This window comes from Arvicola amphibius, chromosome 2 (assembly GCF_903992535.2).
Source record: "Arvicola amphibius chromosome 2, mArvAmp1.2, whole genome shotgun sequence".
Classification (NCBI taxonomy): domain Eukaryota; kingdom Metazoa; phylum Chordata; class Mammalia; order Rodentia; family Cricetidae; genus Arvicola; species Arvicola amphibius.
Window position 1 is genome coordinate 27,615,955 of NC_052048.2, and position 27,997 is coordinate 27,643,951.

General features: G+C 42.1%; 1 protein-coding gene and 1 pseudogene across 6 annotated transcripts; one reads left to right on the forward strand and one right to left on the reverse strand.

Annotated features, from left to right (window-relative positions):
* The first annotated feature begins 24 nt into the window (after window positions 1-24).
* Ccdc77 (coiled-coil domain containing 77) lies at window positions 25-27,997 on the forward strand. Of its 6 annotated transcripts, none has more exons than XM_038320468.1 (13): window positions 56-127; window positions 969-1,094; window positions 3,691-3,744; window positions 6,015-6,252; window positions 6,804-6,946; window positions 10,013-10,109; window positions 12,852-12,924; window positions 14,234-14,325; window positions 18,397-18,545; window positions 22,454-22,673; window positions 24,786-24,911; window positions 25,003-25,155; window positions 26,638-27,997. In XM_038320468.1, exons 3-13 carry the CDS (start codon window positions 3,707-3,709, stop codon window positions 26,782-26,784), a joined length of 1,476 nt encoding a protein of 491 aa, XP_038176396.1. In that variant the 5' UTR covers window positions 56-127; window positions 969-1,094; window positions 3,691-3,706; the 3' UTR covers window positions 26,785-27,997. The 6 variants fall into 6 exon arrangements, with proteins under 6 accessions (XP_038176393.1, XP_038176398.1, XP_038176396.1 ...); XM_038320467.1 differs by having other exon boundaries at window positions 969-1,072; XM_038320465.1 differs by lacking the exon at window positions 969-1,094 and having other exon boundaries at window positions 25-127.
* Window positions 4,089-4,428, reverse strand: LOC119808124 (annotated as a pseudogene).

Consider the following 27,997-nt stretch of genomic DNA (forward strand, 5'->3'; position numbering starts at 1 on the left):
AACCGTCCTATTGGTGCGTAACCCAAAAGGCCGCCTAAGCTAGCGAGCGATTGGTAGGATTTTGTCGACGCTCGCTGATTTGAGTTGTTTTTCGGTTGCGTTGTCGGATGCCAAGGATTAGTGTTTGGTGAGTGTGGATTTTGCGTTAAAGGTGAAGGGATTTTAGGACAGACGTTGGGAAGAAAGAAAACCTGGTGGGATAAAAGCCTTCGTAATCAGTGCGGAAGGGAGCAACAGAAGACTAAACCTGGGCTCCTTAGGTGACTTGGGGACCAGTCATGGAAAGTTTGTCTGCAAAAGGAGAGGTCTCTGGAACACGGAGAGCTTTAATAATGAGGGAGCTAAGATCTGGTTAAAAACTGAGTGAATTAGCGAGAGACAGGATCCAGACGTCCTGGAGACAGATTGAGTTCCGGCTCCCCTTCCCTCCCGCTTCAGTAAGCTTCGATTTCCTCGTTTGTAAAATAAAAGATAATAACAGTACTTCAGAAAGTAGTTATGCGAGTAAATGCATCATTTTTCGGGACGGGTTTGTGGCCAGCATGTAGAGTGTTTGCTTAGCGTGACCGTGGCCTTGAATTCGACCTCTTACACCTCCAAAAAAGAAACCCACTAACTTTTATATAACTAGAGGCATCGCTGCCTTGGAAGCAGTGTTAAGTTGACTCAGTCTGCCGAGAAGACGGGTTATCACAGTAGAGCTTTAAATACAACCACTTTTCAGTGAAAACATTTGTTTTTGATTTTTAAAAAAGATTGATTTATTATGTATACGATGTTTTACCTGTGCATACCTGCATGCCAGAAGAAGACACCAGATCTCATTATAGATGGTTGTGAGCCACCATGAGGTTGCTGGGAATTGAACTTTAGCCTTCTGGGAGAGCAACCAGTGCTCTTCACCTCTGAGCCATCTATCTCTCCAGCCCTGTTTTTGACTTTTTGTTTATTTCTGCTTTTTGAGACAGGATCTTACTCTGCAGCCCAGATGGACTTGGAATTAGCTATGTATACCAGACTGGTCTCATAGCAGTACTCCTGTCCATGCAGCCTTCCAAGTGCTGAAGAACAAGTACATAAGCTGTGGTTGTTAGGTCGTGCTGACAGATCATTTGTGTGTGTGTGTGTGTGTTTCCAAGACAGGGTTTCTCTGTGTAACAGAGTCTTGGAACTCTCTTTGTGGACCAGGCTGGCTTTAAAATCACAGAGATCCACCTGCCTCTGCCTCCCAAGTGCTGGGCTTAAAGGTGTGTACCATAACTGCCCAGTTTGACAGATCATTTTGTGGGTTTTTGTTGTTGTTGTTGTTGTTGTTGTTTATTTGAGACAAGGCCTTGCTCTGTAGCCTAGGCTTGCCTGGAACTTAACTCTGTACTCTAGGCTGCTCTCAATTTTTGGGTCATCTCCCCACTGTTAGGTTTTACTGATACAAGCCACCACAATTGACTTGATAGATCAATTTGAGTGTAAGAAGGTCAGGAAAGAGATAAAGGAAATAGTATTTAAGATAAATTTTGCGTATAGATACAGAATAGTCTTGGTTAAGTGAATTTACTAGAGTTGCGGAAGGAGATGTACTTCAGATTCCAGGAAGCTCATGATCAAAAGCATAGAACGAAGAACATTATGCGGGTCTGGCATGGGGTACAGGCTTTTAATCCCAGGTCTCAGGAGGCAGAGGCAGGCAGATCTCTATGCATTTTAGACCAACCTGGTTTACATAGTTCCAGGCTAGCCAAGGCTGCATAGTGAGATCCTGTCTCAAGGACAAACCAAAAAGAACATTTTGTAGAAGTAGAATTTGTTTAGAGAAGGAGATAGAAATAAGTCAGGAGAGAGGTTTGACTCTTAAATTGACAGTTCTGAATTCTAGGCTTTGTTTAATGTTTGAGGCTGATCAATTTACAAGTCTTTGTTTTCTCTTGAGACAGGATTATCATCATGTAACTCTGGTTGTCCTGGAACTTAGGCTAGATAGGAGACTCAAGAAAAGGAGTGGACTATCCTTTCTCTTAAAATCATTAGACAGGGCCTGGAGAGATGCTTCAGTGCTTGAGAGCATTCCTGGTCTTCCCAGCAGCCACATGACAACTCAGAATTGTCTGGCCTCCTGGGGCGCCAGACATACACCTATCTAGTGCACAGACATACATGCAAGCAAAACAGCCATACATATTTGATAAAAATTACTAGAGCAGCTTACATATAATATATATCAGCAGGTTAAGGTGCTTGCTGCTAGTCCTGACTTCCTGAACTTGACTCTGGTAGCTGAGTCGTGGAGGAAGAAAGCTTACTCCTTAGGTTGTCCTCCAGCCTACACACACAGACATAGACACACATACACAACACCTTGGCCTTTAATCCCAATTGGGAAGCAGAGGCAGGCGGATCTCTTGAGTTCGAGTCCAGCCTGGTCTACAGAGAGAGTTCCAGGACAGCCAGGGCTACATAGCTAGATCCTTTCTTTCTTTCTTTCTTTCTTTCTTTCTTTCTTTCTTTCTTTCTTTCTTTCTTTTTTTAAAATTTATTTTTATTTTATATTCATTGGTGTTTTGTCTACAGGTGTGTCTGTATTAGGGTGTCAGGTCCCCTGGAACTGAAGTTACAGACAGGTGTGAGCTGCCATGTGGTTGCTGGGAATTGAACCTAGGTCCTCTGGAAGAGCAGTCAATGCTCTTAACCACTGAGCCATCTCTCCAACCCTAGCTAGATCCTTTCTCAAACCAAAATGAAAACAAAACAAAACAAAAAATCCCACAAGGGTAAGACAGCTCAGTCGGCAAAGTGCCTGCCTGCCTTCCAAGCAGGAAGCCCAGGGGTTGGATCTTCAGCACCCGTGAAAAAGCCTTGCACAACTGTTTATAATAGTAACCCCAGGGTTGGTCGGGTGTGAAGAAGTGAGAGGGAAGGAGGGAAGGAAGCATTGGCGAATGTGCTTTTCTGAGAAAGGCAGATCCCCGAAACTTATTGGCTGACCAGCCTATGTTGAAAGACCTTGTTTCAAATAATAATAATATGTGAATTCCAGATTCATTGAAAGACCTTGTTTCAAATAATAGTAATAATGATGATAATGATATAATAAGGCAGAGACTAGGGAGTTGATTAAGTAGTTAAGATCCCTTGTTAATTTGTAGAAGACCTCAGTTTGATTCCCCACACCTATATGGTGACTTACAGCCATCTATTAACTCTAGTTCCAGGATATGTGATACCCTTTTCTGACCTCTTCGGCCACCAAGCACCCATGTGTTGCACATACATATATACATACACACACACAGAAATACACTCATACACATAAAAATAAGATAAATCTTATAAAAGTTTTGGCGGCTGAAGAGATGGCTCAGTGGTTCAATTCCAGGCACTTACATGGTAGCTTACAACTGTCTATAACTTCAGTTCCAGGGGACCTGACACCTATGGCAAAACACCAATGTACATAAGAGAAAAATAAATAAAAAATATTTGAAAAAAGTTTTTTTCTTTAAATACAAGTTGGAGAAGCAGTTAATATACCTAGTGTTGGTCTAAATACTACAATCCCTTTAGGAGTCAAATATGGTAATGTTGAGGAGGGACCCAAGCAGTATAGTGTGTGTGTGTGTGTGTGTGTGTGTGTGTGTGTGTGTGTATTTTTAAAACTCTTCCTGGCCCTCATTATCAATTTTGTGTATTTGATAGGTGCAAATAAGACAGAATGAACTTTACTCCGACACACACACCTGTCTGCAGAAAGTAAGATATTGCTTGTTTTTAAGTTAACTAATCAATACTTCTATAGCTTTCATGCAGTCAGTGTAGGAGCTCCAGGGACAGCATACTTCCTAAACCTCAGTTCTCTATTCTTCTTTGTTTTGTTTTGTTTTTTGAGACAGGGTTTCTATGTGTAGCTTTGGAGTCTGTTCTGGAACTAGCTCGCTCTTTAGACCAAGCTGGCCTTGAACTCTGCCTCCTGAGTGCTGAGATTAAAGGCATGCACCACCACTGCCCAGCTTAATTCTCTATTTTTTTTCCTACATAAAGTGTAAATCCCAGTATTTTTCCAAGGTGTTTCCTTCTGTCTCTATGAAGCCACATCTTCACATGGGCCTTGGAGGAGGCTGTGCTGCAGCACCAGCAGGCCTAAATCGTGCTGGGGGTGTTCGGTCCTTCCGAGCTTCCCAAGATCGATTCCTGACTACCTTGCTATGAATAGCACAGCTCACACAGTAATGCAGCCTGACATAGAGTTTGGGGAGCACATAAGCGTCGAAGACACTTGCTTCGGATATGTCCCTGATGGCAGCGGCCTCTACGATGTTCTGAATGCCGAACTTCTTAATGGCCTTGTCCGTGGGCACACATCGGGTGGGTGCTGTTAGTGCAGCGAATTGGTTGCACATGGCTGTGGCCCTTTTTGGCATGACCGTTGTTTCTCCTTTTTTTTTTTTTTTTTTTTGCTCATCTTGGAGTCAGGTCCCTAGTTCTTTATTCTTATTCTGAATCTAGAGTTTAAAATAGTTTAACAATGGTGGTGGCACACACTTTTAATCCTAGGAGGCAGAGGGTGGTGAGGCAAGCTCTCTTGAGCTTGAGGCCAGCCTGGTCAGCATATTGAGTTCCAGGACAGCAAGAGCTACTTAGAGAGACCCCGTCTCAATCAGAACAAAAAACTAGCCTCTCTGTGGAAATGCCAGGATTCATTGAGTGTGAATGGAGGAGCCACAGTGATGGTAGATCTGGGTCATAAGGAGCAGCCATGAGATAAACCCGAGATGGAGCTGCTACTTAGTACTCGTTCCTCACCCCATAGCTCCCCTCCATCTGTAGAAGGTAAGAGTTGTTCTTTTTTTAAATTTATTTTTATTTTATGTGCATTGGTGTTTTGCTTGCATATATGTTTAAGGGTGTTGGATCCTTTGAAACAGGAGTTACACACAGTTGTGAAATGCCATGTAGGTACTGGGAATTGAACCCGGGTCCCATGGAAGAGCAGCCAGTTCTCCCAACTGCTGAGCCATCTCTCCAGCCCAAGTTGCTCAAATTTTTATTAGCCTCTTTCCCACTCTTTGAAAACAAAATAGTGTTTCTGTCATGAGCTTTTGTGTAGGAGGATAGGGATGTGTGCCCTGGGGTGTTGGCCTTGTGTGTGCCAAGCATGCTCTTTGCTGCTAGCTATAGGTCCAGCCACTAAAAGCTTTCCGTGTTTGAGGAAGTATTAGATTTATTTCTTCATGCTAGTTGAAAATAGTTAAGAGCACTGGCTGCTCTTCCAGAGGACCCAGGTTCAAATCCCAGTACCCACAAGGCCGCTCATAATCACCTGTAACTTCAGTTCCAAGGGATCTAAAACCCTGTGCAAAAGGTGCACAGACACACATGTAGGCAAAATAGCTATTGTGTGTGTATGTTGAGGATTTAAACCAGCAATTTGTCATGTGCTCTGCTGCTGAGCTACAGCCCCAGCTAATGGTTTACTGTACATACTTGCCTACTTACAAATGAACATGTGTGTTATCTACATTCATTAGCTCTGACTTGGGCTGTCTTGTGCAAAGTTTCTGCACTCCGATGTCTATTTTGTTATGTTACAATTTTTATTTGTATAGCTATTTTGCCTACATGTGTGTTTGTGCACCTTTTTCACAGGGTTTTAGATCCCTTGGAACTGAAGTTGCAGGTGATTATGGGCTGCCATGTGGGTACTGGGATTTGAACCTGGGTCCTCTGGAAGAGCAGCCAGTGCTCTTAACTGCTGAGTCTTTTATCCAGCCCCATATATTGTAAATTTTAGAATGTCAAGCTAGATTGGTTTTCATAGGAGGATTCCTACACAATTTCTGTTTTGAATTAACTATTGTTTGTTTGCTTGGTTCTTTTTGTCGGGGAGGTGCTTGTTTTTTGATTTTCCTTTTAGACAGAGTCACATTATGTGGCCCTGGCTGGCCTAGAACTTGCTACATTGACCAGGTTACAAGTGTTATATTTACAAGAGGATTTACTCCATGCTTTTTGATTTCACATAGAATAACAATTGCTTCCAAACGTGGTGCTGCTTCTGGCTTCAGTGATCCCCATAGGTGGAAGAAAATGGCAGACTCAGTGGAGTCTACTCCGCTCCCTTCAATCGAGGATCGTCTGGCCGTCCTTTGCCCTTCGCAGGAACTTCTGGAGTATTATCAGAAGAAGATGGCTAACTGTGAGGCGGAAAACGAAGAGCTGTTGAAGAAGTTAGACCTCTACAGAGAAGCTTGTGAAGGACAGGTAAAAAGGGGGGGGGGGTGCGGGGAGAATTCCCACACAGGAGGATCCTGATCCTGGAGCCCACTGACCAAGCTTTGCTGAATTGCTGAGCTCACAGTTTAATGAGAGATCCTGTCTAAATAATAAGTTGGTGGCGTGATGGAAAAGGCACCCAACAACTTCTGGGTTGCATATGTACCCATGCGCACACACGGAGAACTGGTGAGACATATGGCATTCTTGGTGCTGGTGTGTGAAAGGAAGCCGTTGTCATCAGTGTGATCTCCAGTCACTAATCCTGTAGCTTTGTCCCCACCTCTTTTCCTCTTGCCCTTCCTCCTTCCTTCCTTTCAATGCTAGAACCTAGGGCTTCCTGCCTGCTTGCTGCCGGGCTGAACCTCCATCTCATTCTGTTGCTCTTTAGGTCAGATGTGTGCACAGCCTGGTGCTGCCATTGAGTCTGTGCTGGTAAAGCTGTCAGGAATATTCCGGCATAAGCTGACTCCTCCATAGCCACTGAGGTTTCCTTTGAAACCCAATACGTTTTCAACTACTCTGTTGGGTTTTTGCAGCATAAACTTGAATGGAATTTGCAGCAGAGGGAGGAAGAGATTGCCGAGTTGCAGAAAGCCCTGAGCGATATGCAGGTTTGCCTCTTCCAGGAGCGGGAACATGTTTTACGACTCTACTCAGAAAATGACCAACTAAGAATCAGGTACTGAACAGGAGGGAAGTGTCAGAATTTTAACGCTGGGTTACACTTAAAGTGATGACATCTATCTACCGGAGTTCTCTTTGGTTGTGTCCCCAGGGAGCAAACTTTGAGGAGAGATTTACCTGAAAGGCAGTTACTAGGAGGGGTTCTTAGAAAAGATAGCGGTGAGCACATTAGAAGTGTGATAGGGTGGTTACAGAGGCCAGCCCCACCACAAGCTCCAGGGCTTGGCTGTGGGGTACCAGGCAGGACAGAAACCCCAACAAGCTGGCCCTCATGTTACAAGCTGGTCTTTCAAAGGCAGCAGATTCAGACTTCTGTATCTTGGTATTGACCAATTGTTGAGTACAGACAGCCCTCATGAAGAAGTCATAAACTGGGCTGGAGAGATGGCTCAGAGGTTAAGAGCATTGCCTGCTCTTCCAAAGGTCCTGAGTTCAATTCCCAGCAAACATATGGTGGCTCACAACCATCTGTAATGGGGTCTGGTGCCCTCTTCCGGCCTGCAGGCATATACACACAGACAGAATATTGTATACATAATAAACAAACAAACAAATAAATGAAGATTTAAAAAAAAGAAGTCATAAACTTGGGAGAGAAAGCCTTTATCCAGTCATAATTCCTTTAAAAATAACTTTATTTTCTTTATTATTGTGTATGTGTACCTGATATTTGTGTGTAGTGTGCATAATGCAGCAGAGCTCAGTGTGGAGGTCAGAGGACAACTTTGGGCACTTGGTTTTCTCCTGCATGGCAAGTGCCTTTATCCCACTGAGCCAACTCACCAGCCCCCAGTGATTCTTTTTTTTTTTAAAGATTATTTATTTATTATGTATACAGTGTTCTGCTTGTACACCAGAAGAGGGCACCAGATCTAATTACAGATAGCTATGACCCACTATGTGGTTGCTGGGAATTGAACTCAGGACCTTTGGAAAAGCAGTCAGTACTCTTAACCTCTGAGCCATCTCTCCAGCAACTCCCCCCCCCCAGTGATTCTTGAAGATGACATTAGTTAATGGGAGATGGGTATCATGAACAGATAGATACATTTGTGCAAGGTATTTCTGGAGGGGGAGGGAGACTTACTTTTTTAATATTGTTATTTATTTTGCTACTTTGGGGTTGTTGTATGTTTTGTTTTAATATTGGGACTTGAACCTGGAGCCTCACACATTCTAGACAGGTATTCTACTGCTGAGTTTATATCCCCAGTAGTCCTATTTATTTATTTATTTATTTATTTGTTTGTTTATTTATTTTGTAATTTTTATTTTATTTGCATTGGTGCTTCGCCTACATATATGTCTGTGTGAGGGTGTCGGATCTTGGAGTTACAGACGGTCGTAAGTTTCCATGTGGGTACTGGGAATTGAACCCTGATAAGGATTTAATATCTCTTAACATATAAGGAATTCCCACAACACAACAATGAAAATGTAAACAAAGCAATTAAAACTGAGAGCTGTTAGCTAGGCAAGACAACAAATCCTAAGCCCCCAGCACTCAGGAGGCAGAGGCAGGAGGAGCTCAAGGCTAGCCTGCTCTACATAGTTAACAAAGTGAGTTCCAGGCCCTGTATCAAAAATATAAAACAAAAGTACCCTGGACGGGCACAGTGAGACATATACTTGGTGGCAGAGGCTGGCAGAATTCTAAGTTTTAGAACAATCAAAGGTACAGAATGAGACCATTTCAAAATAATAAATAAAAATTTAAAAGCACCAAAAAAAAAAAAAGAAAAAGAAAAAAAGAAAGAAAGAAAAAGAAAAGCCAAAACAACAACAAAAGTGAGAGCCAACCATGGTGGCTCAAGCCTAGAACCCTAGCTCTCAGGAGGCTGAGGCAGGAGGATCACAGTGAGAGGATAGCCTAGGCAACACAGTCAGTGCCAGGCTAACCCGGATTACAAAGTGGGACCTGGTTTCTTTGTTTTTTCCTCCCTCCCTCCCTTCCTCCTTCCCTCCCTCCCTCCCTCCCTCCCTTCCTCCCTCCCTTCCTCCCTCTGTTGTTTTTTGAGGCAGGGTTTCTCTGTGTAGCTGTGGCTGTCCTAGAACTCACTATGCAGACCAGGCTGGCCTCAGAGATCCCCTCCCTAGTCTGTGTGTGAGGAGGAGGGCGCTTTAAAGGACTCAGCCACCATGCTGGGCGATCCTGTTTCAACAAAAACAAACAAAATTACAAAACAACAACAAAAGAACAAATAGCGAGGAACTTGAACTTACAGTTCTCCCAAGACATACAGATGGCTAACAAACAGATGAAAAGTTGCTCAAGGGCTGGAGAGATGGCTCAGAGGTTAAGAGCACTGATTGCTCTTCCAGAGGTCCTGAGTTCAATTCCCAGCAACCACATGGTGGCTCACAACCATCTGTAATGGGGTCTGGTGCCCTCTTCTGGCCTGAAAGTATACATGCAAGCAGAACACTGTATATGTAATAAATAAATATTTTTTTTTTAAAAAAAAAAGTTGCTCAAGCCTGGAGTGGTAGCGTACACCTTTAAGCCCAGCACTCTGGAGGCAGAGACAGGCAGATCTCTGAGTTAGAGGCCAGCCTGGTATACAGGGAGAGTTCCAGGACAGGTTCCAAAACTACAGAGAAACCCTGTGTTGAAAAATAAACAAACAAACAAAATCCAACAACAACAAAAACCAAAAAAACCACAAAGTCCTGGTTCAGTCCCCAGCAGTGCATAAACTGAGAAACTGGATGTGGTAGCATAGGCCTTTTATGACAAGCTCAAGTCCAACCTGGGATATCTGAGACTATCTCAAAAAAAAAAAAAAGAATCTTTTAAATCCTGATTTTTGTTGTTATGTTGTTGGGTTTGCATTTTTGTTTTGTTTTGTGTGTGTGTGTGTGTGTGTTTTAGATTACTGTGTAATCCTGGAACTCACTTTTGTAAACCAAGCTAGCCTCAAACTCACAGAGACCTGTCTTTGCTTCCTGAGTGCTGGGATTAAAGGTGTGCACCACCATCACCCAACCAGAAGGGAAATCTTTTAATAGAAATAGTTACTTATCTGGGGTATATAATGTCTACTTTTTATGAGAATTGCAGGGAACTGGAAGACAAGAAAAAGATTCAGAATCTATTAGCTCTTGTGGGCACAGACACCGGTGAAGTGACCTATTTTTATAAGGAGCCTCCCCACAAAGTAAGTAGTATTTGCTGCTATGGTTTGATGAATAAGACCTTTACGAGACATGGCTGACCATTTCTACTTGTTAGAGACGCCGCTTAGAGAGTAGCCCTGGAGTTAGCCAGCCAGTGGTATATTGCCGGTGGTGTAAAGTGCTTTCTTTCTTTTTTTTTTTTTTTTTTTTTTTTTTTTTTTTGGTTTTCCGAGACAGGGTTTCTCTGTGGCTTTGGAGCCTGTCCTGGAGCTAGCTCTTGTAGACCAGGCTGGTCTCGAACTCACAGAAATCCGCCTGCCTCTGCCTCCCGAGTGCTGGGATTAAAGGCGTGCTCCACCATCGCCCGGCTCTGCAAAAACCTTTTGAAGAATTTTTTTTTTCACTATTAAGAAACCATACTGGGGGCTAGAGAAATGGCTCAGAGGTTAAGAGCATTGGCTGCTCTTCCAGAGGTCCTGAGTTCAATTCCCCAGCAAACACATAGTGGCTCACAACCATCTATAACAGGATCGATGTCCTCTTCTGACCCGAAGGCTTACATGCAGGCAGAACACTGTATGTAATAAAGAAAAAAATGATGCTGTGGGGTGGTGGTGTACCCTTTTAATCCCAAGACTTGAAAGGCAGAGGCAGGTAGATCTCTGAGTTTGAGGCCAGCCTGGTCTACAGAATTAGTTCCAGACAGCCAAGCTACACAGAGAAACCCTGTCTCAAAAACAAAACAAAAGAACAACAACAAAACCCAAGAAGCCTGTGAGGAGCTGGAGAGATGACTCAGCAGTTAAGAACAAGCTGGGCAGTGGTGGCACACGCCTTTAATTCCAGCACTTGAGAGGCTGAGGCAGGCAGATGAGGCCCACCTGGTCTACAGAGCTAGTTCCAGGACAGGTTCCAAAAGTACAGAGAAACCCTGTCTCGAAAAATTAAACTAAAAAACACATGCTGTTATTCCAGAGGACCCAGGTTTGATTCCTGCCACCCACATGGCAGCTCACAACATTCTGTTACTCTAATTCCAGGGGATCAGACACACTTCTCTTAGATGTGTACATGCAGGCAGAATGATCATACACATAAAATAAATAAATTAAAGATATTAAAGAAAATCTCTGAATACTCTCTCAAGGTATAACACATTTTCAGTGTAAAATGAGCCAAATAGTTAGTCCTACATGTCATTTTGGGAGGGCTCTTTTTTTTTTTTTTTTTTTTTTTTTGTAACACGATTTCTCTGTGTAGTCCTGGTTGTCCTAGAACTTTCTCTGTAGACTAAGTGTCTTACATTTTCTTCTTTAAACAAGAATTTTTGCTGCTCAAAATAGGGATTGTGAAGATTGTTAGAAATACAATGAAAGCATCATAATTTTGAAAACTCAGAATTCCAATGGATACCGATTTGTTGTCCCTGATTTTATTATTCTTGGTTTTCAGTTTTTTGAGAGAGGGTTTCTCTGTGTAGTCCTGACTGTCCTGGAACTCACTCTGTAGACCAGGCTGACTTTGAACTCAGAGAGACCTCTCTGCCTCTGCCTCTGGAGTGTGGGTTTAAAAGCATGTGCCACTACTACTTGGCCTGTCCCTGATTCTTAAGGAGTAGCCTGACAGGAACTTGAAAACACTCAGAAATATGTTTATTTGTTTTCATTGAATGTTTCAATTCCAAATTATAGCATCATCAATAAATATGTGTACACTTTTTTTGATAAAGAAAAAAATGAAACTTAAAACCTAGGGTTGGGCCATAGCTCAGTGGCAGAGTCTTGGCCTCGTGAGTGTGAGGCTCTTGGGTCATCCCCAGCACTACACAGAGAACAGAAAGAAGACCAAGGCTTAGAGGGACAGATGTTTTTGCTGATATTAGAGAAAAAAGCAGAGGTAGTCTTTGTGAAGAAGAGATTTCAGTACTTAATTTCTTTTAACTTTTTATATTGATTATAAATTAATAGTAATCTTTATCAAAAACACAAAGGAGACACACTTTAAACCCAGCACTTGGGAAGCAGAGGCAGTAGGATCTCTGTGAGTTTGAAGCTAGAACAAGTTCCAGGATAGCCAAAGCTATATAGAGAAACCCTGTCTTGCAAGGGGGACTGAACGGGATGGGCAAGGTCTAAATATATAGCCCAAGCAAGTCTGAACCTTAGTAGGCACCCCGGTCTGGCCTCAGACTTGTCACTTGCCTGCCTCAGTCACCCAGATAATGAAGATCGTGGGGACACACCACCTTGCTTGGCTGCCTTTTCACTTTTGTAAAAAATGTCTCTGTAGCATTATCACATTTATCTATTGTGCATATTTTTACTGTTAATGTCCTTGTCAAAGAGCACCTTGTTTGTTTGTCGTATTTTTATTTTTTGAGAAAGGATTTCTTTGTGGAACAGCTCTCTCCGGCTGTCCTGGAATTCACTTTGTAGACCAGGCTGGTCTTGAACTCTCAGAGATCTGTCTGCCTCTGCCTCCCAAGTGCTGGGATTAAAGGTGTGCACCACCATGCCTTCCTCAAAGAATACTTTTCAAAATAGAATTTATTAAGTAGCCTTTTGGTTTTATTTGTTGTTAATTAGTTTGTATTAACATTGAATTTTATCCAAAAAATTATTACTTTGTCCATGTTGCCTCTTGTATAAATGTAATGTGTTAACATGATTATATCAGTTTTGAGCAATTTCACTTATATAAATGTTGGATCTGTAGAACTAAGGCTAAAAACTACAATTTCACACATATTGAGACTGTTTCTGTACCTTTTCTTTCTTCTTTAGGTAAGCATTCTCCAGAAGACTAACCAGGCTGTCGACGTATGTGAACAGTATGAGCCTTCAGCTTTCAGATCAGGTGACCACTGTTCTAGAAATTTTCACCAGTGTTGAATTGAAAATCCCAATGCAAGCAATTAGAAAACTTTCCCTACTAGGTAGAAATCGTCGTGTTTGTAATGTTGCCTCTGGCAGTCTAATTCCATACATGTCTAGAATTAGGCAGAGAATGAATTATTGTTTAATGCAAGGTGTTTTTGTTATTTTATGTGTGTGTGTGTGTGTGTGTAGGGAGGGATGTGTGTATGGGTGTGCATTTGTGTGGATGCCAGAGGTCTGTCAGGGGCCTTCACCTTTTTGAGACAAAGCTTCTCTCTCACTGAGCCTGGAGTTCATTGATTCGGCTAGACTGTCTGTCGAGTGAGCTTTAGGGATCCTCTTGCTTCTTCCTTTCTAGTGTTGGGGTAACAGGTGTGTGGACCTGGCTTCTTACATGGGTGCTGAGGATCTCAACTCAGGTCGCCTTGCTTACACAGCAGGTAATTTACTGACTGAACCAGCTCCCCAACTCCTTAGTACAAATTTCTTTTGCTTCTTAAAAAATACATCCTTTTTTTAAAAAGATTTATTTATTTATTATATATACAGTGTTCTGTCTGCATGTATGCCTGTAGGTCAGAAGAGGAAGTGGGCACCAGGTCTCATTAAGATGTTTGTGAGCTACCATGTGGTTGCTGAGAATTGAACTCAGGACCTCTAGAAGAATAATCAATGCTCTTAACCACTAAAAAATACATTCTTATTAATTAACTTGACAGTTACATGTGTTTATAGAATGCACTGGGGCACTGTAATGTGTACACATTGTGTTAGTGATCATGGTAGCCATCACCTTTTGTAGGAACTATGTATCTGCTGCTAGCTGTTTTCACACGTGGAGTTGTCAGCTGTAGTCACACGATTGTGTCAGAAAGCGTTAGAAGTTACTCCAGCTGTCTAGCTGGACCTGTGCCCCATTGGCTGTCTTCCCTCTCCTCCCCTTCTCCATGCCTTCCCAGGCTCTAGTGACCTCATTCAGTTTTTGTTGTTTGTTACCCTTTCTTTTGAAAATTGTGTGGTATGTCATAACCAAAGTTTTTAAATTGGACTTTAACTAAGAAAATATTCACAGCTCCAGAGGAGCATTCTGCCAAAAGACAAATACAGTTACCCAGGTGAAATGCTGCGGAATTCCCTCAGGAAATTCCTGCCTGGGAATCAAGCACTGCAGGTCTCGAGTGCGTTTCTTTTCCTTCCCTTCCTTCTCTTGTAGGTAAAGGAAACTGAACTTGAGCAGCAGAAAGAAGACTTGGGCAGAGTTTTTGATGGACGTTTCTTTTCTATTTTAGATCCTAAAGTAAGCAAAAAAAGAGCAACACTGAAAGAAAAGGAAGACATATCTGAGCGTTACCAGAGGGAGTTACAAACACTCATCCTGCAGGTATGCATTTGTCTTGACAGACAAAAGTGGTTTCTCTCCACACATTTGGCTGTGTGTAATGCACCTTTACTATTGTATGAGAACTATCTCTTTGCACTTGGATTACATTCAGGCATCGTTGGGCCAAGAAAATTGAGATTATCCCTAATGTTTAAGCCTCCTTTTTTTTCCCCAAGCAAAATTCAAAATAGTTTTTTGTTGTTGCTATTTTGGTTTGTTGTTTTGTTCTGTTTTGTTTTGAGATAGGGTCTGTCTACACAGTTCTGGTTGTCCTGGAGCTCACTATGTAGACCAGGCTGGCCTCAAATTTAGAGATGTACTTGCCTCTGAAAGACATGCACCTTGTTTAGAGATAGTTTTAATATAGATTTAAATATGAACCTAATGTAGGAGAAAAAGCCCTACATAGCGGTGTACTTCTGTAATCCTAGCACTTAGGAGCCGAGGCAGGAGGATTGCCATGCATTTGAGGCCTTCTGGGCTCTATGTAAGAAACACCAGGCCAACAAGGGCTACCTAGCAAAACCCTATCTCTGTATATCCCCACTCCTCTAAGAGAGATGATGTGGGAACAAGGAATGATGTTGTTATGGGGTACATGAAGAGTAAAACTCCTTAGTTGCCTGAATAAATCATATGGAGTCATTGGTCGTTGCCTCCAATTTGTTGGAGTTTTTAAAAGTAAAAACCGCAATTGTGACATATACAGACAGGCAGTGTGGACATCTGCAGCAAGAGATGTTTATAGAAGCAGTGATATAGCAGGTAAATGGTCAGGCAGTTCTCTTAATATACATATACATTGCATAGAATTTGTGGCTGGTCCAGAGACTAATTTATACTAGGAATTTATGATTGATTAGACCAAGACCAGTTTTAGCTCTTAAAGTATTCTGAGGAATACTTTTTTTTAAAGATTTATTTATTTATTATGTATACTAGTTTTCTGGGCACCAGATCTCATTACAGATGGGTATGACCCACCATGTGGTTGCTGGGAATTGAACTCAGGACCTCCAGAAGAGCAGTCAGTAGTCAGTGCTCTTAACCTCTGAGCCATCTCTCCAGCCCCCTGAGGAATACTTTCACAGGATGGTATAACTATAGTTCAGTAGTCCATTTCACTGCCTCTGGCAGCCTCCTACCATGCAGATCTGGAACTATACAAAGGTTTTTCTTTTTTTAAATTATTGTGTGTGTATGATCACATGGTTGCATTGTATATGGTGTATATTTGGAAGGGGAGAATAGTAATTCATGCCCTAGAGGAGATGTGGGTTTCTCAAGAGAGAATAGCCTCATAGCACTTATACCATAGCACTTAAAATCATTATTGTCTGTGTGAACATTCTAGAATGCTTCTGGCAACCTTTATAGTTCACATGCTAAGCCCTAGCTGACAAAACTATCCTAAAGTAAGAATTGCTATTTGTTTTGTTCTTCTTTTGTATCAAGGTCTCATCTTACAGCCCTGGCTGGTCTGGAACTTGCTATGTAGACCAGGCTGACTCAAAACCTCAAAACTCACAGAGATCCTCCTGCCTCTGCCTCCTGAAAGTTGAGATTAAAGATGTATGCCACTATGTCTGGCTGGAATTTACTTTGTGATTGGCCTAAGGAATACAGAGAGAGTAGCATAGAAAAGTTTATCTGTATGACAAATCAACATTTAAGGTTATAATTATTTGTTTAGTGCATATGTTCTACAATCTAAGAAAATAAATCACTATCTTACTCCTGGGTATAAAGGGATTTTTCTTTGGGCTGCCAGCTCAGAAAAAAAAAGTCATGGAGACTTATCAATTATAAAAGCTTGGCCCTATAGTTTTAGACTTGTCCCACTAGCTCTTATAACTTAATTATACCCTTATTTTTAATCTATATTCTTTTACATGGTTTAGTTACCTTTACTCTGTGATGCCCATCTTGCTTGCTGTCTTTCTTCTTTCCAGAACTCTCTTTGTCCAGAAGTTGCCCCATATCTCCTGCCTAACAACTTTTTATTGAACCAATCACAGTGACCTATCTTACACAAAGTAATTTAATATCTTGCAACATTTCCCCCTTTTTGTCTAAATAAAAAGAAAAGGGTTTTAACTCTAACAAAGTAAAACCATATACAATAAGAACAATTCAGGTAAGAATTACATTTATAATGTCCAGTCCATTTGCATTTGGCAAATTCAGAGAAAATAGTCCATTATTAATACTGTCCTGGTGAGTCCAAAGTTTTGTACCTAATTTACCTTCTGTCATAACTAAGGAAAACTATAACTATCTAGTCTTCAACTCCATCAAATGTTATATCCCAGAAGGATATATTTCCTGAATGAATAGGAAGTTCAGAGCAAGCAACTCCCAAAACTATGAAACAACAGAGACAGCTGAGTGCCTTGATAGTCAGCCAAGGTTTCTTTGTAATATTGGGGCATACATATTTGGCCTACAGGCCTAGAATATCTGATAGACTTTCTGTGAAGCAGGAAATTTTTGAAGGACTGTCCTATCCTGTTTTGGCAAAGTTTAGCAGTCACTTTTTTATGTCCTGCTTATCCAGTTTGGGTAGCATACTGTCAACAGTTGAGACAAGAGTGATTTCTTGCCCAAATGGCTAACTTTTGCCACAAAGAAAGCAAACTTCATATGGAGGTTCTTTGATGCCCATCATCCTTTTTTAAATTAAATGGTGCTGCTGGGAGCAGGCATGTCTCAGTGTCAAAAAAGCCTATGTTATTAAAACATTTTAAATGCTATATTCTGTAGGTTTTTGAAGTGTTTGAAGATCATCTATCTAAAATATATAAATATATCTGTATATGACCTTGAAAACTTATCTAAAACGACTATAAGTTTGATAGTTATGAATGACTATTAACCTGTATTACTTTATTATTGTAAATAGCTTTTAAGGACTAAAACTTTACTTTTATAAATGAGCTGCATAGGTACAATACCTTCAATAAGAATAGAAACAGAAACAAAAAAAAATCCCAAAAAATAACCAAAAAGAATAGAAATATATACAACAAAAATAACCTTAAATTTGTGTCAATATACAAAAATATTTTTAAAAAGAGTAGAAACATATATATATAGTATAACAAAACAAAAGTAACTTTAAATTTATCTCAGTATACAAAGATTCATCCCAATGTACAATGTGCAAGACTAGTTGTTGTTCAAAAGTAGGTTCAGCAACCCACCTTTTATCTCATTTCTCTATATCCCCCTTTTTTCCCTTCAGAAAGAGATCCATGAATCTAATCTTTATTTAACTTTTTCACTGACCATGACCAGTAACTATTTGTTACCAACCCCCCTAAATGATGACATGCATTCATAGCCCACTGAATGACCCAAAACCACCATACCACCTCTTGGGAATGGACATTGTGTTCTCTAGACTGCTTCCTGTTGTATGGGGGCAATGATATCTTTTGGGGACCCTGAGAAATTTGGGATATTGGTCAAGCTTGAGAAAGCTTTTTTAAAAAAGTTCAGAACAGAACATCTACATTCTTTCATGGGCAGGTGAATCTCAGTGAATTCAAAACCAGCCTGGTCTATAAAGTGAGTTCCAGGACAAGCAGAAATGTTATACAGAGAAACCCTGTCTTGGAAAACCAAAACAAACAAACAAACAAACAAATAGAATATATATTAAAAGAAAAAGTCCTGAGCTGTCAACACATGTCTGTAATCCCACTGGGGGAGTGGGGACAGGACGGTCGCTGGAACTCACTAGCTATTCAGCTTAGGCACTTGGTGAGCTCAAGGGTCAGTGAGTTTTTTTAAACCATGTTTTAAGAGATAAGGAGGTGGGGAGTGATTGAATGGGACACTTTACTCACTCACGTGTATACACGCAGGTATGCACACAACACAGGCATGTACAATACACCTACATATAGAATCAAAACAGACTTTTCTGTTCGTTTTGCTGCTGTTGGGGTTTTGTCTTTTTTTTTTTTTCTCCACCCATTTTACTTTGTTTAAGAAGGGGTCACCTTCAGAGATCTGAAGTAGTAGAAGCAGGCGTGGATAACTGGCTCATTCTTCTTGACCGTGTAGGTAGAAGCCCTTCAGGCACAGCTGGGAGAGCAGGCAAAACTTTCTAGAGAACAAGTTGAAGGGCTCATGGAGGATAGACGGATTCGAATTGAGGAGATACAAGTTCAGCACCAGAGAAATCAAGACAAAGTCAAAGAGCTGACCAAAAGGTGAGGACTCAAGAATTATGGTCCTAACAGGTGTCCTGTTTTTCTGAATGGCTTAAGAGATGGCTCTGCACCGGGCGGTGGTGGCGCACGCCTTTAATCCCAGCACTCGGGAGGCAGAGGCAGGCGGATCTCTATGAGTTCGAGACCAGCCTGGTCTACAAGAGCTAGTTCCAGGACAGGCACTAAAGCTGCAGAGAAACCCTGTCTTGGAAAAAAAAAAAAAGAGAGAGAGAGAGAGAGATGGCTCTGCTGCTGTTAAGAGCACTTACTGTTCTTGCAAAGGACCTGGATTTGGTTCCCAGCATGCACATCAGGACATCAGGTGACTCACAGCTGTCAGGGACCAGCCTCTACAAAAGTACCTTGTTTTTGAGCCTCCACACACAGCTCTGTAACTCCAGTTCCAGGGGAATCTAGCACCGCTGGCCTCCAGAAGTGTTCAGTAAGTACATTGTGCAGGTAAACTCACACAGGTACACACTATGCACGTTAAAGGTTAATAGTTTTTCAGCTAGGTATGGCCTTGCATCTCCTGTATTAAACCATGGTTTCATTCTCCAGTATCAAGAAGAAGAGAAAATGTAGGGTGGAGGGTTAGGCTGGAGAGATGGCTCAGCAATTAAGAGCACTGACTGCTCTTCCAGAGGATCCAGGTTCAACTCCCAGCACCCACATGACAGTTCACAACTGTCTGTAACTCCAGTTCCAGGGGATTTGACACCCTCACACAGACATACATGTAGGCAAAACACCAATGCACATAAAATAGAAATAAATTATTGAAAAGGGAAGATTAATAGTTATGGGATGGAGAGATGGTTCAGCAATTAAGAGTACTCACTGCTCTTGATGAGTCTCCCAGTTCAATTCCTGGCACCTATGCCCTCAGCTCCTCCCATATTGTTTTATTTCAGTTTGTGCTTCAGTCAGACTAATAATTTAAGGAACAATTGTTTTTAGTAAGCACGTCACTAAACAATAGTAATCACTGAACTAAAGACTTACTCAGACCAAATCCACATTTCCATGACTAATGTTTACTAACGATTAGTCTGCCTTCCTTCCTCCCTCCCTCCCTCCCTCCCTTCCTCCTTTCCTTTCTGTCCTGGAACTCTCTTTGTAGATCAGGCAGGCCTTGAACTCACAGTAATCCACTTGCCTTCTACCTTTGCCTCCCAAGTGCTGGAATTAAAGACATGTGCTACCAAATCGCCCTGCTAGTGTGCCCGAATAACGCGTGATTTTATATTAGTTTTCCCGTATGTAACTAGCCATCCTAAGTATTGTACAGACCTGATCAGGATCATGATCAGTCCTTTCATTAGATGAATCATCCTAAGATATTGAGTAGCCTGAAACCCTAAGCTGATAATGACTGTCCTTTGAGTGTTAATTTATTTTCCTTTTGCTGATATTTTATTTATTTTCTGCAATGTTTGGTATTGCGACTAGAACCATACACAGGCTAGGTAAGTGTTCTTGTATGTGAGCACATCATCAGCCCAGCTGTGATATTTTAAATGTTTTTTAGCATTAATTATGCAAATATTTATAGAATATAAAAATTCATTTATTAATTATACAAATTATACATAATGTTTTTCATTCATGTACATAATATATTTTGATCATATTCTCACCCTCTTTTCTTTCTCTTGTCCCCCTCCTCCTCCTTAATCTGGATACTTTCAAACCAGTTTGTAATTGTGAACATAAAACTTCCCTAAGTGCCCTGTGAAAGGCTATTGTTTGATCAATAGGGAGTTAATAGTGGTTACTTTACGGTATTTAATGCTCTTGCAGGCAATTGCATCTGTAGTAACTTATTTAAAAACACTATGAAGAGAAGTCACGTCATAGAACTCATATGGGAGTTTTATTAGAAGAGGAAAGAGAAGGTGCAGAAAAGGGAGCAAAGAGGGGGACAAAGACCTATCTGTGGGACAAGAGTGGCAGAAAAAATAGAGAGACAGACAGACAGAAAGAGAAAGAGACGTGAGGTGGGCAAGGCCCACCTTTTAAAAGGGAATGTGCACAGGAGGTGCTCTTAGTGGCTGCCACTGAGGACGTATCCTGTCAGGACCCCAGAGGCTGGCCAGTGCAGATGCCTGAGTATAACAGCATCATTTATTGTAGCACTTTTCTAGATGTTGGTGTCAAACCAATAAAGTTGCCAATTTCTGAAGACATTCTTTTTTAGAGATACAAACATCATGTTTTTATTCCCAGTATCAAGAACAGTCATTAGGACTAGCCAATGCTTTTGTATTTCTAGTAGTTGGTATTATCCTTGTTCTGCTGGCAAGGGAAAATGTCCAGCTATCTTTTGCTCAGGAAAAATATGCATGTTGACATTCAAAATCTGACATAGTATATAAGCAAATATTGAATTATAAGACAGTATAAATTAAAACTGATGTAGGATTTATTTTTTTCTTTTTTTAATATTTATTATTTAGTTATTTATTATGTATACAATATTCTGTCTTGTGTATCTGCCTGCAGGCCAGAAGAGGGCATCAGATCTCATTTCAGATGGTTGTAAGCCACCATGTGGTTGCTGGGAATTGAACTCAGGACCTTTGGAAGAGCAGGCAATGCTCTTAACCACTGAGCCATCTCTCCAGCCCCTGATGTAGGATTTAGAGAACAGAAAAATGAAAATGAACTAAAGCATTGACATAACTTCATAGAAAAATTGATCTCAAGAAAAGGACTAGAATTCAGCTGGGTGTGGTGGTGTATACCTGTAATACACTGCTCAAGAAGTTGGGGCAGGAAGATTGAAATTCAAGGGTAGCTTAGACAATTTAGCAAGTCCCTAAGGGAAAAAAATAAAAGATAAACATTTAAAGAGGGGAGAAGGCTGAGGATCTGGTAGAGCATCCCCCCCCCCAAAAAAAGAAGATTTTGGTGTAGGGCCTTGACACACGGAGGATAGCATAAACAAAAGTGAAGCTGTCTCTGATCCTTAAGAAATGGAGGGCTGGAGAGATGGCTCATCGGTTAAGAGCACTGACTGCTCTTCAATTCCCAGCAACCACATGGTGACTTACAGCCATCTATAGTGGAATCTTGATGGAGGAGAGTCATCTGTCTATGTGTTACTTTCATTGGTTAATAAAGAAACTGCCTTGGCCCTTTAATAGGACATAAAATTAGGTAGGTGGAGTAGACAACAAAATTCTGGGAGAGAGAGGGCAGACGCTTCAGGCAGTCGCCATAGTGAGTCGCCATGCTTCTCCTCTCCAAGACAGACGCAGGTTAAGATCTCTCCTGGTAAGCAACCACCTCGTGGTACTACACAGATTACTAAATATGGGTTAAAGCAAGATGTGAGAATTAGCCACTAAGGGGCTAAAACTAATGGGCCAGGCAGTGTTTAAAAGAATACAGTTTCCGTGTAATTATTTTGGGTAAAGCTAGCCAGGTGGCAGTACGCAGCCCCACTGCTCCATCTACAGGATCTGATGCCCAGTTCTGGCATAAAGGCATACATGCAGATAGAGCACTCATATACATAAAATAAATACATAAATCTTTAAAAAATAACAAAGAACTGGAGTTAGTGCTCAGTCAGAGTACTGTGGCTCAGGTCTTCCTTGTGTCGCTTCTCGTGGGCGATGTGTACACTGTCATCTTTCTAACCCAAGCCCTCAAATTAGCCCTCAGGAAGCTTTCTGTAGACGCGAGTCTGCAGACCAGGGACCGTGGTAGGCACAAGACACTGCCTAAGAACGCATGTGAGACCGTCAGTGATCAGACTTATTGTCTTTTTAAAGCTGCCGCAGTTTGGGAGTTCGTATTGTCCAGTTTCTAAAGAAGCTGTATTTCTCTTTTGGAGCAGCCGTGTATTTGAGCTCCGCGTGCGAGCGTGCTCATGCGCAGGGTTGTTCTTGTTTTCATAGTCTCCATCACACCCAGGAGCTGCTCTATGAGAGCACCAAAGACTTCCTACAACTAAGATTTGAGAACCAAAGTAAAGAGAAGGTGTGGATGCTTGAAAAAGACCACTTGCTGTCAAAGATTAAGCAGTATCGAGTGCAATGTAAGAAGAAAGAAGATAAGCTTGGAAAAGTGATTCCAGTTTTCCACGAGAGTCATCATACCCAGAATGAGTATATTAAGGTAATGTCATGGTTTTCCTGGAAGAGTTGAAAAGCTCAGAATTCCTTGGGGTTGGAGTTGAGGTTTGGTTAGCAGAGACCTGGGGTTTCATCCCCAGCACTGCATAAAACCAGCTGTGAGTGATGGCTCATGCCTCGAATCCCAGCATTTGGGAGATTAGAAACAGGAGGACCACAAATTTAAGGCTATCCTTGGCTAAATAGTGAGTTTGAGACCAGCCTGAGCTACACGAGACCTTGTCAGAGACTTAGAGAATTTCAAAGACCTATAAATTGTTATATAAGATCCATTCAGCTTGTGAAGCTAAGTAGCAATAATGTCATGAAATAGATAACAAAGAATAACTGATCATGATGGTATTTGAGGATAAAATACTAAGTTAGACAGAATTCAAGACCAGGCTATGGAGTGAGACCCTGTCTCAAAAAGAAAACAAAAACATTACACTTCATCTCCTAGTTCAGCAAATGGGCATGACTCGGGACAGCACTGTGTAAGGTAGACAGAACCTTGAGAAAATTTACCTTGTTTAGTGAACAAGGAAAATCATAGCTTATCAAGTAATTTCATAATAAATAATAATAAATAATAAATAATAAGAGAATTAAGTAACAATTGTATTACTTGTTGGAACCCCACTAGAAAGGGACCTAGGGACACCCTCTTAAGTCTGGTGTTTTTGCTGAGGCCTGCAGTATAGATTTTGGGAAGGGCATTCCTGGCAGAGGGTAAAAGTTTAAAGTCCATGGAATATGTTTGAGGAAAAGGAGGGACCCTAGTTCGGTTGTGAACTAAACAAGAAGGGAGGGCTGACCGTAGCTCACTGGTAGCTCATACAAGGTCCTAGGTTTAATACTTAGTGCCACAAGAGAAAGAAAAAAAAACAAGGAGGAACTGATATGCAAGCCCTGGAGGTGCTGGCAGAAGCTGGCCATAGATGGTTGTGCAGGTCACTGCATGGAATATGAGCATAGGTCTAACGGTTATGTCTTGGAAAGGTTGTATAAGGAAGTAACATAATTGGATGTGAAGATTATCAGTAATCTCCTCTTGGCCTCTTGAGACAGGGTTTCAAGTAGCCAGGCTGGCTTCCAATTCAACTGAAGATGGCCTTGAACTTCTAATCTTCTTGCCTCTGCCTCCTGAGTGCTGGAATCATGAGTGCTGAGATTCTGGGTATGTGCTATACCATACCAGCTTATTTGAGTGGGAGCAGAGGGAGTCTCAATTGAGAAAATGCCTCCATAAAAATTGGGCTGTATGGCCAGGTGGTGATGATGCACACCTTTAATCCCAGCACTTGGGAGACAGAGGCAGGTGGATCTCTCTGAGTTTGAGGCCAGCCTGGTCTATAAAGCGAGTTCCAAGACAGCCAGGGCTATTACACAGAGAAACCTTGTCTCGGAAAGAAAAAGAAACAAAAAAAGGCTTTAGACAAGCTTTTAGGGCATTTTCTTAATCATGATTGATGTGAGAAGGCCCATCCCATTGTGGGTGGGGACACCTTGAGCTAGTCGTCTGGTTCTGTAAGGAAGCAGGATAAGTAAGCCATGAGGAGCAAGCCAGTAAGCAGCACCCCTCCATGGCCTCTGCATCAGCTCCTGTCTCAGGCTTCTGCCCTGACTTCCTTCAGGGATGGACTACGATGTGGAAGTGTAAGCCAAATAAACCATTTCTCCCCAAGTCGCTTTGGTCATGGTGTTCATCACAGCAATTGTAACCCTAACTAGGATACCTGGGTTGTTTTATCTTGAAAATATCTACTTACGTATACTTGAGAGGAAAGTAGAGACATGGCAGGGCCCTGGGTGTCTCCTCATATCTGTGTGCACTTTTGCTCTGGAAATCTTTCCCTCCCTTCTTTACCACAGTGTTATTTTAATTACCTGATGGGGCTGGAGAGATGGCTCAGCAGTTAGGAGCACTGACTGCTCTTCCAGAGGACCTGCGTTCAATTCCCAGCAACCACATGGCAGCTCACAACTGTCTGTAACTCCAGAATCCAACACCCTCATACAGACATACATAAACACCAGTGCACATAAAATAAAAAAGAACTACCTAATTATTATAGTGCTGAACATTAAACCTTTTTATCCTTTTGTTCTACAGTCTCTAAAGGATAAGCTAATACAAGAAAAAAAGCTGTCCAACATGTACCAAGAACAGTGCATTTCCCTAGAAGAGGAACTTGCTCGAATCCGGGAGGAGGAGGGAATGAGAAGAGAGATCTTCAAGGTATGTAGGCTCTCACACGTGTGGCGAGTGGACGTGCAGACGGCTCTGGGAATCCTTTTCTCCTCCTCGTAAACTCCTCATTCCCATCCAGGACCGCTCCAACAAGATGGGCAGGCGCCTCCAGATCATGACAAGACGCTACGAGGCCCTGGAGCATCGGCGCGCCCTGGAGGTAGAGGGCTTCAAGACGGACATTAAGGCTCTTCGGCAGAAGCTGAGAGACCTGGAGCAAATGCTCTATAAGGTATTTTTGCTTCTGAGTTGGGAAAGGAAAGGGGGTGAGAGTGTAGAAAGATGGTCAGGAGGGCCCCTCAGAAGGATGGCCAAGGTCAGGAGGGTGTGAGAGAACAAGAAGGCCATGGCACTGAACAAAACCCAGAAGGACATGCTGTGTCCTTACTTGGACACCAGCAGATAAGTACCCTTGCATCCTTGAACCCTCTGAGCATCAGTTCAACAGGAGCACTCTGTTGGGAAAGAAGATTTAAACTTACAAAGTACCATCCCTCCCAATTCAACTAGATTAAAAGATTTAGGTCTGTTTGGAGGGAGGGAGGCTGGGCAGATGCCCATTGAGTAAAGTTGCTGGCTGTGCAAGCATTATGACCTGAGTCCAGATCCCTGGGACCACGTGAGACCCAAGCACAGACACATCTGTAACCCAGTGCGGAGAGATGAAGACAGGACACCAGGATATGCTGCCAACAGTATAGCCAGAGCGGTGACCTCCAGCTTCACTGCAGACCACGTCTCAGGCACACACCTTTATTCCAGCACTCAAGAGGCAGAGGCAGGAGGATCTCTGTGAACTTGAATTCGAGACCAGTCTGGTCATCACAGCAAGTTCCAGGGCAGCCAGGGCTGCATAGTGAGACCCTGTCTCAGAAACAGAACAAAAGAATGACCGTGGAGGGTGACAGAGGACAGTCTGATGTCATTCTGACCTTCACTCGAGTACATGGCTGAGCACACATACACACTGACTTTCTCAAAATTGTCTGTTTTTATAGTGGGGAAAATAATTGAGTAATGATGTACTTTCCTAGAAACCATGTAGTATCTAATATCTTGATTGCTTTGGTGGAGATTTAACAGTCACCACAAGTCCTAAATAGTGCTATGTTCTAAACAAAGTTGACAGAAAACAAGAAGAAATGCTTTCTATCATTTTTAGCAAGATTACCAATAATATTATTTATTGGTCTTGCCATTGTTAACATTGATTTATTTTTGTGTGCGGGTATGTATGCCATGGTGCATGTGTGGAGGTCAGAGGACAGTTTGTGGAAGTCAGTTCACTTCCACCATGTGGCTCCTGGGGTCCCACTCAGATTCCCAGGCGTGGTGGCAAGTGCCTCTGCTACCCACTGAGTGATCTTATCAGTGCTGTAGTGCTCTTTTGCCCGCTCTTAGTTGTTCATCTGTATCCCAGAGCTTCCCTGCCTTTTTGTTTTGCTTGCTTTTGTTTCTGAGATGGTTTCATGTCGCCTAGGCTGTCCTCAAACTGCAGATAGCCAAGGATGTCCGTGAACTCTCGATGTTCTGCATCTTCCCCAAAATACTTAGACTAATTAAACATTTTCATTATTAAAATTAGTTACTAGAGAATTTAGGATTGCATTTATCATAGGTTAAAAAAAACCAGTCAGCCTGCAAAGCCTGTTCTTTGTGACTTGATTTCTCCCCCTTAGCATAATTCTTCTTTTCTCTCTTCTGAACTCTGCAGGCAACAGTGAATACCCAGGGGAACCAGGACCTTGCCATTCTGTGTGAAGTCCGTGACAGCAATAGAAGAGCACATAAGATACAGGGGGAGCTGAAGGACCTCAAGTCCAAGGTGTTCGGTTTGGAGAAAGAGCTTAGGCTGTGTTGACGTCCACTTTCTGGGGAGGTCAGCTTCCTGCTTCCTGAGGCACAGTCACCTGTTCCCAGGCAGTGGGTATGGAGCTGGCCAGAGCAGTGATGTTTATTTCTATAAGGATGGTATTAAGGGTATGATGACTCACATTTCGGGAGGCAGAGACAGAGGACTGCCACAAATTCAAGGTAGAGGCAGGTGGTTCAAGGCCAGCCTGATCTACATAGTAAGTTCTAGGCCATCCAAGGCTACTTAGTGAAACCCTGTCTCCAAAAAACAAAAACAAAACATCAAACCCAGAAAGGGAAAGAGAGAATAGCAGTGGCCAGTGGGTGTTGAAAGGCTGTGCTCGCACCGACCTTGCTGTTTCACTGTGCGCGTCTGAACTTAGCCTGGATTTCTTGGAGACATTCCTACTCTTACATATTGGCAGGCTTTTCTCTCTTTAAAAAGACAGTCATGGGGGTGCTAGAGAGTTGGCTTAGTAGTTAAGAGCACTGGCCGCTCCTCCAGAGGACCCGGGTTCAGTTCCCAGCACCCATATGGCAGCGCATGCTGTCTGTAACTCTAGTTCCGGGACTTCCAACACCCTCACGCAGACAAAACACCAATGCACATAAAATAAAAATAAATAAAAGGGCAGAGGTGGGATGTAGCTTAGCTGGTGAAGTGCTTGTCCTGCATGCAGAACCCTGGGTTCTGTCCCTGAAGCTACATAAAGCCAGTCTTGGTGGCTCACCTGTAATCAGCCCTGGAGAGAGGCATAGGTAGGAGGGTCTGAAGTTCAAATGGCTATATGGTGAGTTCCCAGCTAGCCTGGCTATAAGACACCATGTCTAAAAAACAAAACAAAACAAAGAAAGATGATAAAAACTCAGGAAGAGATGTTTTGCTGCACTTGGTTGAGTGTCATTAGGAGAGTGAGCTTCCTGCGGGATCAAAGGCATTCATTGATGGCATTTCTTCCTGGCAGAAAGGGAGGAGGCAGTAAATGACATGCATAATGGCACTTATTTAGCTGTGTAACTGTATTGTGAGTGTGTTCCGGTGACCCACCACCAGGAGGCAGTACAGCCTGTGCTCTTCAGTAAAAATGGTCATCAGGAAAAGGGTGCAACTTTAATTAAAGAGTGCAAAAACCAAAATGATACAAGTTGGATATTTTGTCAATTTTTTAAAAAACATGATTCAAACTAAGTATTTTAAATAAAATATGTAGTTTAAAATA

What these genes read in the sequence shown, in the direction of transcription:
- Ccdc77 (XM_038320465.1), top strand. Translation starts at nt 3,707, where the DNA reads ATGAACTTTACTCCGACACACACACCTGTCTGCAGAAA. An exon ending in GCCTTCAGCTTTCAGATCAG is followed by an intron (nt 12,925 to 14,233) that starts GTGACCACTGTT and finishes TTTCTATTTTAG; the next exon opens with ATCCTAAAGTAAGCAAAAAA. An exon ending in CCCAGAATGAGTATATTAAG is followed by an intron (nt 22,674 to 24,785) that starts GTAATGTCATGG and finishes TTTGTTCTACAG; the next exon opens with TCTCTAAAGGATAAGCTAAT.